Source organism: Dysidea avara, chromosome 5 (genome assembly GCF_963678975.1).
Source record: "Dysidea avara chromosome 5, odDysAvar1.4, whole genome shotgun sequence".
Lineage (NCBI taxonomy): Eukaryota > Metazoa > Porifera > Demospongiae > Dictyoceratida > Dysideidae > Dysidea > Dysidea avara.
Window position 1 is genome coordinate 13,572,297 of NC_089276.1, and position 11,253 is coordinate 13,583,549.

General features: G+C 37.1%; 1 protein-coding gene across 1 annotated transcript; it reads left to right on the forward strand.

Moving 5' to 3' along the window:
• Window positions 1–1,746: 1,746 nt before the first annotated feature.
• Window positions 1,747–6,715, forward strand: LOC136255772 (von Willebrand factor-like; the record flags this gene model as incomplete). The annotated part of the gene is given in 9 exon segments (XM_066048661.1): window positions 1,747–2,032; window positions 2,147–2,434; window positions 2,527–2,821; window positions 2,910–3,887; window positions 4,047–4,214; window positions 4,540–5,463; window positions 5,526–5,693; window positions 5,787–6,269; window positions 6,498–6,715. Coding segments are annotated over 9 exon segments (3,732 nt in total), but the record flags the coding sequence as incomplete, so codon positions are not given.
• Window positions 6,716–11,253: the final 4,538 nt, after the last annotated feature.

Consider the following 11,253-nt stretch of genomic DNA (forward strand, 5'->3'; position numbering starts at 1 on the left):
GAATATCAGAAACCTTTTGCTTTATAAATGTTTAACCTTGCAAAAGCAATAGTGCAGGTATTAAGAGTAATAATTGTCCCCATTTACAAATATAAAGCAAGATCATGGTCTTTAGCTGTTAATCCGACTTTAATTTACTTGATTCCTCAATCATACATTCCTTAACTTACATATAGCTTCCAGTACAGTTAGTGTAGTAATGATGAAGTTTTAAACCCTGTACCATGCGAGAACTGTCATGAGAATGTGCTTGGAGGCATTAGTTGGAGTATAAGCTGTGCATCAATATTTATGATGACATGTAATACAATAGCTTGTGCCAGCAACACTATGCCAACAACAGTTTGTGTGGAGACTCTGGAGGAGGAGCCTCATGCAGAAAGTGCAGCTGTAGGAAGAAGATAAAGGTTGAGTGACGTCATTGATATATATATAACACTACCATTTCTTACTACCCTGGGTGTGCAAAATATTGTGTAGCATGCTCACTTTATGGTTATCTGGCTTTAATCTTATTAAAATACTGTTTCTTTCAGAACGAACCATGATAGTGGCAATCTTAGAAAAGAAGGATACTGGAGAGACAATAGTAACTGGTATTGCAACTACTGTAATTAACCACGCCAGCTATGCAAAAGGCTGTGCCTCTATGAACAAGGAAATAGCATTCCTTGCTCACTTTAAAATACAGTTTCCCTGTACTGGTGAAACCATGTTGATTAACACAAGTTCAGACAACCACTAATCAACAGAAGCCCAACACCTGATAAGGCAACCTGCTACATGCATTGATATAAGAAACCCACAATAGCTATAGCTATGCAGGAAAAACCTTAACAATCTGGACTCTGCTCTTAATAGTATTCATACTGCTGTGGACAACACAGTTCTCTCCTTAAGCAAGTCTTAGGGGAGCCATTAAAGCACAACTTAACAAATAGATTGAAATTTAGACTAACCCAGAGACCAAAGAATAGTTGAAAATGACCTTCAACCTTTAACAAAATACAATGGATTTCTACATACAGATGATAATGATAATTTTTTTTTGTATTATGACTACTTTGGAATGCATGTATGTGCAGATAGGATATGTAAATAATTATTCAGAGGTACGTACTATTTCACAAAAGCAAACAAGTCATACACAGTCACATTTTCAGGTATGCTAAACAAATTTATAATAATACACAACACAAAAATGCTAATAATAAGCAGAGTGCTATTTTCTCTGCTTTGATTTCTGAGTTATGTACGTAGTTGCTAAAAGAGTTGTTTTTTAGCTCAGCTATGTCTGTACAAAGATTCTGAGGCTTGTATATTATACGCTTTGTGACAACAAATTTTGCTGATGCTCTAAGCTGGAATTGCTTAGGCACAGAGTGAGGTTTGTACGAAACATTAATCTTAGGGGAATTATATATTATATTGAGGAATGTTACTGTAACAGTAATTTACATTAGTTTACAATACAAACCTACAGTAATACCATTTGTAACTAGTGTGAAACCACTTTCACCCTTAGCTCTCTTTGGCATAGCTAGCTCCAGTTTATACAGTCCTGTGGTATAGAATAATCTTAGATTGCATGAAGTTAGTTCTGCTGTATGATATTATATTGCTCAAAATGCCCATAGAAATGCAGTCATATAGTACAATGCACAATTCAGTTCTGTACTAGCTTACACAGGGAATTAGAAGCTATATCCATTAACTTTAACTCTTTAGTGAAGCCAGCTGATTTAAATTCTGCAGCTAACCATCAAGTGTTCAGATCGCTATAAAAAGACTTGACAATTGCAGCTAAAGTACAACAATTGGCATGACAAAGATGATGTACAAAGAAAGTGCAGTTATTCTACTATTCCTACTGAAGAGTACTTTAAGTATTCCACTTCAGGACTTTTATCCCTTTGGTGCTGCTTCTACAGGACAGAGCACTACACTTGCTAATGGTGACAATTCTGCCACCAGCAGGATTTTTACACGGGGACTGTTTCGTCTTTTTAATGAAGCAAAAGATTCAGTAATTGTAAGTTACATGCACTTTGTAAAAGCATGTGCATGATATGTACATATTAAAATTTAGCAATTCAGGTACACTATGTGCTTATAGTATACTTACAATGCTTCCTGTGTGTTTTAGGTCAGTGTCAATGGAGCAATAGGCTTTGGTTCTACTCCACCACAATTTACATCTGATCCATTTCCATTGGGAGGAAACTCACAAGCAATGGTTGCACCATTTTGGGCTGATGTAGACACTAGGGGAACAGGAAATGTGTGGTACCGTGAGAGCCTTGATGCTGCTCTAATAGCTAGAGCAAATAATGAAATAGCAACAGCGTTTCCTGCACAAATTCCCTTCACAGCTAGTGATTTATTCATTGCCACCTGGGATGGTGTGGGATATTTTGACAGCAAAACAGATAAGGTATGGAATAGCTAGTACTATAAATATACAGTTAGTGAACATTAGATGTGATATAACACTGATTCAATACTCCATTGTTATGTTTTACATAGACAAACACGTTTCAATGTGTACTTGCTACTGATAGTACTGGCACTAGATCATTTGCAATATTCCTGTATGCTGATGGAATGATCCAATGGACTACTGGAGATAATAATGGTGGTGTCGGTGGCTTGGGAGGAACACCTGCACAAGTTGGATTCAACAGAGGTGATGGTGTCAACTTTGCAGCAATTTCTGGTTCAAGGATAACAGATATCATAAACATTGCTTCAACTAGCAATATTCGCATTCCAGGTGTATGGATATTTAGAATTAGTGATGAAATCATTGCCACAGAATACAGTAAGAAGATAAATTTATTATTAATTAAGTTTGTACAAAAATTATTGTAATGTTGATGACCTTAAATGGATCTTTTCTACCTTTACAGCATGCATGTTCAGGGGTCAAGAATACACTATTGGTCAGGAGGTACAACCAGATTGTGGTACTAGATGTGTATGTCAACCAGGAGGAATGTTGGCTTGCAACCCAGTCCCTTGCAGTTTTGATGGACCGACCTGCCACATTAATGGTGATCCTCATTATCGCACTTTTGATTCAAGGTGGCATCACTTTCAAGGAACTTGTGAATACATCCTCACTAAACCATGTGCTAATAATGATTTCTCTGTTTCAGCTAGAAATGCTGGCCATAATAGTAGAGTGTCATGTATTGCTGAAGTAACTGTTTCAGTACCCAGTGAGAATTTTGTTGTCGTACTTGGAAGGGGAAACAGAGGAACTGTCACTATAAATGGAAATCCACACCCAAATACTGGTAATGGATTGATATTCGAAACAGCAGATCAAAGAATACAAGTGGTGCGAACTGGTGGATTTCCCTATGTGTTTCTTAATGGATTAGGTGTCAGAGTATTCTGGAATGGGTTCTATCGTGTTGATATAACTGTTTCTTCACGTCTTCGGGATCAACTTTGTGGGTTATGTGGTACTTACAATGGTAATCAAGGTGATGACTACACAGCACCAGATGGGACTGTATTAAATGATGTGAATGCATTTGGAAATAGCTGGCTTGTACCAAGCAATACTCCTGGCTGTACTGGGGGTAACATAGGGAAAAGGGAGACTGTAAGAAGAAATGCACAAGGAGTTGCTGGATGTACTAATGACACTGCAGTTATACAAGAAGGACAAACCAGATGTAGTGCTTTATCACAAGGTGCTTTTGTTCCCTGCAATGCTTTGGTTGATCCAGCTACATTTATTGAGAATTGTGAATTTGACTACTGCTGCACTGATGAGGAAGAACGAGAAGAAGGCTATTGTGACAACCTAGAAACATATGCTGGAGCCTGTGCCATTGCTGGTGTGCCACCACCAAACTGGAGACAACAATTTTGTGGTAAGTTGCACAACCAATCATTTTAAATGCTTTTGTGTGTCCATATTTCCATATCCATGCAACACTGTAATTCTGCATGCACAATCACATGATTAGTACCTTCTCATGACCTCTGACAAGTGTGATTTTATGTATATGACATATTACAATTCTATTTAGCAATTGACTGTCCAGCTGGAATGGTATACCAACAGTGTGGTGCTCTCTGTCCACGAACATGTGACAACATTGGAGAAGTCTGTGAAGGAGGATGTGCAGAAGGATGCTTTTGTCCAGAAAATCAAGTATTGTTAGATGGAGAATGTGTTGATCCATTTATATGCACGGGTAAGCCTTTAGAACATATAGTTTGTATCACTTACTTAAAGCAATCCTGCTATAATATCACATTATTTAGACTACATTTTGCTGGCCATTATAAGATTAAGTATCTTGTTACGTGTACCGTATATTATAAGCTAAGAGCTATAATGTTTAGAATGAAATGTAAACCCCAAGAAATTAATGTAATGCAAATTTACCACCATTCCTTTCCCCATAACTTGTCAACTGTATTCAATGCCACAAATCGCTTAATACTGTGTATGTACTTTAGTAATACATAAAGTATTTCTTGTCTAAAATATATATACTCCATTTCATTTTCATACAGCGTGTCCATTCATGGGTATGTTGTATGAAGAAGGAGTTCAGATTCAGCCTAACTGCTCTACACGCTGTACATGTCGCAACAGGCAGTTTGAATGTGAAACACAAACCTGTTTCACTGATGGACCAACCTGTTATGCAGCTGGCGATCCTCATTACCAAACCTTTGATTTTCGCTACTATGACTTTCAAGGAGACTGTGAATATGTACTCTCCACTCCTTGTGATAGCGATGAGTTTAGTATTATTGTTGGAAACAGTGCACACAATGAGTTTGTGTCCTGCACTGAACAAGTGACAATCTTAGTACCAGGAGAAAACCTTGAAATTGTTCTAGGAAGAGGTGGTGGAGGAACTGTTACTATTAATGGTGAAATACAACCAAACAATGGTGATGAGGTGAAGGCACTAACTGGTGGAGTTGAAGTTGTTAGGACTGGAGGACATCCACATGTTTTCCTCACTGCACAAGGGATCAGAGTATTTTGGGATGGCTCATATCGTGTGGAAGTTACAGTATCCACAGCATGGCAAGGAAGACTTTGTGGACTGTGTGGAAACTACAACAATGATGCTTCAGATGACTTTACCATACCAGCTGGTGATCTAGTAGCTACAGCAGATGAGTTTGGTGCTAGTTGGGAAACCGGGAACACAACAGGTTGTGGTTTACTTAGTCCACCACCAAGATGCTCTGGAACAATAAGAACAGAAGCAGAAATCCGATGTAATGTATTATCAGCTGGTGTCTTTGCAGCTTGCAATGGTATGGTAGATCCTACACCATTTATTGAGGATTGTGTATTTGACTATTGCAATTGTAATGATGAAGATCGTGAAGACTGCTACTGTAACAGTTTGGCTACTTATGCTTCAGCATGCTCTGCTACTGGATCACCACTATTAACCTGGAGAGACTTCTTTTGTCGTAAGTACTCACTGTCGATTCTCTGATTTTTAAAATAATTATCGCTGTTCTTTTTTCTGCAGCCCTTGTGTGTCCAGCTGGAATGATTTTCCAACAGTGTGGTTCTCTCTGTCCTCAAGTGTGTGGTGGTCCTGGAGAGTGCATCGGTGGATGTGCTGAAGGATGTTTCTGTCCAAATGGACAAGTAATCAATGATGAAGGCCAATGTGTACTACCAAGACACTGTGGAGGTGAGTATATTAGGAGGAATTTTAAGTTCTTGCTAACACACCTACGCATATATATAAATAGCATTTTAAACATTATCTGTGTATTGATTATAGGAACATTTGGAGATCCACATTTCATAGTTCCATTATCATCCAAGGAGGTTTTATGCTACTCCATACAAGGGTATCCTGGATTGGCATTCAACTTGATCTCCAATAAAAACTTTATCATCAATGCACATTTTGTGGACAGTATGGGAGACAAAACTGAAGCAACCTGGATTGGAAAACTAGCTGTTATTCCACAGAATGGCAATAAATCAGATGCTGTGATTTTTGATTCTGTTAATCAAGAAGTGATCATGGTTGGTCAAGGTAGCTTCAGAGCTTCAGTAATCAAACAAATCATTTTCAATGAGAACGGAAAGGTCTCTGTAAAATTCACTAAAGGTTTAACAAAACAGTCTGGTAATCCCACTATTCATGTGGTATACTCTAACCCTCGAGCTGACTTTGATGTCACCTACCATGAAAATCACCTCAATGTGGACTGGAATTTCCAGATTGACAAGCTTCCCGGGATACATGGATTAATGGGTATGTAAGTGATGCATCTTGATCATGTGTACCAGCAGCAAATTACTTTTTCTCCTTCATGCATGATCGTTAGTGAGTAGAATTATGGATCACTGTAGCTGCTGCAAACACCAGGCCTAGTTTTAAAATCAATTTTAAGGCATTTATAATTAAATAAATTTAATTGCTTTTAAACATGCTGATTACATGCATTGTGCAATGGATACACATACCCATTAATTTCTTCAGGTCAATTCATGGCAAAGGGGATGGATATAGATACCAGGAAAGAGATGCTCATATATTCTGATGGTCATGATCCAGTACCAGTCACTAAAGATACTACAATGACCGGCAAACCTGATAAGCCATGTTGGAAGGCCATGAATAATGGTATCCAGGGAGAAGGATTGATCAAGGGAAATGTTCTTGATTATATGGTCTCCAACATCTTGGCAGATGATTTTACTTTCAAAAACAACTAACTTATTGACACTATATATAAGTATTTGCATTTTTCTGGTACTTGTATTTGTCTTGCAAGTTTATAATAGCATAGTATAATGACATTATTGTTGCACTTTACATAAACATGTACGTATGTATGTTCCTAATAATTGTGTAACCATACATGCAGCTAATTTACAAACATGTACAAGCGTAAAGTGATAGTTGGTCGATTAAATAACATAACAGTGATTAATTATAGTCTCTTTACGATTTTAGTATGGTCAGTATTTTCTGATAATTGATATAAAATTATATTAATATTGCAGTGTTATTGAAATACTTCAGGATACATTACGCTTATGTACCTTTAAAGGCATAACAGTAATTAATACAATTTGTGTGCTATCTATAGTCTACCCATGACAAAGTAGACTAGCTGTGATAAAGGAAGCAGGTTTGAGGAATCAGGCCTAGTATATATAGGCTAGGGTGAAAAAGCTAGGAATCAATTTTGTAAAAGCCAGCAGCCAGTAATGCAATGATGCTAAAGTCAATCAATCCTTAAGCATGACAGCATCACCATGAACATTCTAATCCTGGCTTTTTAAAGGCCACAACATCATCATCTTTTTTTAGGTTTACCCAATTATACTGGAATAATTTCAAGCATAAAAGGCTAGCAAAAGTACAAAGCATTATGCCAGGATAATAGAATGATTATCAAGCATTTACAATAATTAAGATGTGCAATGCGCATACCAAAATACACCAAAACATGAGCAAAACACAAAGACACTACACATTATTACTGCATGTCATAAGTGCAATCTTATTTTTTTATTGTTTTTAGCTGATTATTCAAACTTCATGGCAACTAGATTGAGATACTCTAATAGATCTAGAGCAGTCACTTACTCTAATACAGCAGTCAGGAAATGCTGATATACTCTAATAAAACAGTCACCTCTTGAGCATACCATTGATTGTGGAAGCATAATTTTTTGAGCCTGTTCAAAAGCATAATAGGTTATTTTCAAAGTATAATTGGCTCAAGCGTTTTTGGGTTTCTACTAAAATTTTGCTCTACACACTGCACATGTTGCAGCAAAGAGTTTGAAATACAAACCGGTTTTGCTGATGGACTAACTTGTGTTGCTGCTGGTGATCCTCATTACCAAACCTTTGATTTTCGCTACTATGACTTTCAAGGAGATTGTGAATATGTCCTCTCCACTCCTTGTGATAGTGATGAGTTTAGTATTATTGTTGGAAACACTGCACACAATGAGTTTGTGTCTTGCACTGAACAAGTGACAATCTTAGTACCAGGAGAAAACCTTGAAATTGTTCTAGGAAGAGGTGGTGGAGGAACTGTTACTATTAATGGTGAAATACAACCAAACAATGGTGATGAGGTGAGGGGACTAACTGGTGGAGTTGAAATTGTAAGGACTGGAGGACATTCACATGTTTTCTTCACTGCACAAGGGATCAGAGTATTTTGGGATGGCTCATATCGTGTGGAAGTTACAGTATCCACAACATAGCAAGGAAGACTTTGTGGACTGTGTGGAAACTACAACTTACAATGATGCTTCAGGTAACTTCACCAAACCAGCTGGTGACCTGGAAGGTAAAGCAGATGAATTTGCATTTGGTACTAGCTGGGTAACTGGCTACACCACAAGTTGTGGTTTGCACCACCAAGATGCTTTGAAGCAATAAAACAGAAGTAGAAATCCAGTGTAATGTATTGTCAGCTGGTGTCTACAATGCTATGATGGATCCTATATACCATTTATTGAGGATTGTCTATTGCAATTGATCGTGAAGACTGTTATAATTGTAATTGTAACTGTAAAATTTGGATAGAGGCATAGCCTGTACATCCAAATCATACACACAAAAAAAGTAGCTATACCCATTTAAAAATCATACATTATATTACTATAGTGTCTGTCCAGCAGATTCTTAAATTGATTAGGGGAGTTGGAGTCAATCGCTGATTGGGGTAATGAATTCCAATCATTAATCACTCTAATTGAAAAGAAGGATGATCTTGTAACACTTTGGCCACTTTGCTTTCAGCTTGCTCTGCTGCTGGATCACCACTGTTAATATGAAGATACTTCTTTTGTAGTTAATTCTAACTGTTGATTCTCTGACTTTATAATGATGACTGATTTATTTTATCTGCAGTCCTTGAGTGTCCAGCTGGAAGGATGTTCCCAGTCCTCAAGTGTGTGGTGGCCTTGGAGAGTGCATCGGTGGATGATGTTTCTGTCCAAATGGACAAGTAATCAATGATGAAGGCCAATGTGTACTACCAAGGCACTGTGGAGGTGAGTATAAATAAGTGTAATATAATTTTTTCACAATATAATACCCTAAATAAATATACAGATAACATTTTAAAACTTAATAATATTTAATTATTATTTATTAATTATAATTATTAATTTTACATTTCACAGTTCCACTAGCTACTCTCAAACAAAGTTTTATGCTAATCCATACGAGGATACCCTGGAATGGAATTCAACTTGATCTCCAATAAAAATGTCAGCATCAATGTTTTGTGGACAGTGTGGAGGACAAAACTGGATTAGAAAACTAGCTGTTATTCCACAGAATGACAAATCAGTTGCAGTATTTTTTGATTCTGTTAATCAAGAAGTGATCGTGGTTTGTCAAGGTAGCTTATAGCTTCAGTAATCAAGCAAAATTAATCATTTCAGTGAGAATGGAAAGGTCTCAGTATTGAGTCAGTAAAGTTCACTTAAGTTTTAACAAAGCAGTCTGGAATGTGGTATACACTAACCCATGATTTGATGTGGACTAGAATTTCCAAATTGACAACCTACCTGGGATACATGGACTAATGGGTAAGTGATGCATCATGATCCTGCATACCACAGGGGCCGGCGTATTTAGCCATCATAGTTTGACTACACAAATATAAAGAAAGATGGGAATAGAGCAGAGCTACAGTGCATGTAATATTTTTAAAAGGTTTTAGGAAGAACAGGAGTATATGAATTTAAGGAAAAACGTTACAGATCTCTAATAGAGCAATCAAAAATACTCTAATAGAACATTCATAGCGGACTGTAGGTACAGTTTTATTAAAGAATAGTTAATGCTGCAAGACTAGCTTGAAACGTTAGAGTTTTTAGCTGCAGAATTTGGATGGATCACTACAAATTAAACTCCTGCAATATTGACTGGTTGTGTGATGGGGTGTAACTTATGCCCACATGCTCTACTTTTGCAGGCCTATAACAGAAGCTAACCAAAGAATAACTGATTTGTATAGATATTTTTTGTCTGTAGGCAGGCTAATGAATATAAACATGCACCCGTAACTTCTGCAGGTCAATTCATGGCAAAGGGAATGGATGTAGACACCAGGAAAGAGATACTCATATATCCTGATGGTCATGACCCAGTAACAGTCACAAAAGATACTGCAATGACTGGCAAACCTGATAAGCCATGTTGGAAGGCCATGAATAAGGGTATCCAGGGAGAAGGATTAATCAAGGGAAATGTCCTTGATTATATGGTCTCCAGTCAGATGATTACGCGTTCCATAATAAATAACATTAATGATGCTATATGCACACATGTGTTCATTATGTGGCTAACATTTGTGACAGAATGAGGGTAGAGAGGGTGAACATGCCACTGAGGCCTTCTTCAGCATGCTAAGAGAAATATTCAAAGTTATATTTTTGTGAAGTTGGCCTGAAATCGCATTGACAACAGAATGTCTTATATAGCAAAATAGTAGCCTTTATACTAGAGATTAGTACCTCTAACTCCATAATGTTAACCAAAACATAATAAAGCCACTCAATGTACATAGCACCTGCAACTTGATCAATGAAATCTAGATTTAGATAAGGGTGGGCAAGAATTCAGTAAGGAAGCATTCGATAAGAGCAATACAGATAGAAGAGAGAATAAGATTATAAATCTGGTCAAAAATAATTACATATACCTCAGACGCAAAAAGCACAGTACTAGCTGACATGACAAGAAAGCTATAAAGTAATAAAAGTACAACACATGCAAAGAAAGAAGAGAAAGTATTTGAGTGTTCCCATCAGTACAATCATGTGCCCAAAAAATGTTGAAAACAACTGATTGCTTTGAAAGCAGCTTTTTCTAGTATAGCATACTAGATTGCATGTTGCTGAGGATCAAGTCATCACTGGTTTTTTCTGCATTCTTCATGCTTTAGCTACATGTCTCTGATTCCCTGCATGTATTCACAGGCTTTAAGCCTTCTCACAGGTCCTTATATTGTGATAGCATTTGCAGAATACTGACCTTAATGGAGTTTGAAAGATGATGACCCAAGCTATACCAATTTCAGTAATGGAGTGTAGACTAATATAGAAAAACCTAAGATTGATAAAATTTGACAGGACTATAATTGCATTCATTTATGTACAGTTAGAGTATATTTGTCACTGGTCATGGGCACAAACTTCCCCCTCCACTCCTCATCATATAGCAGGTCATATCTCGTTAGCTACTGCAATCGCAT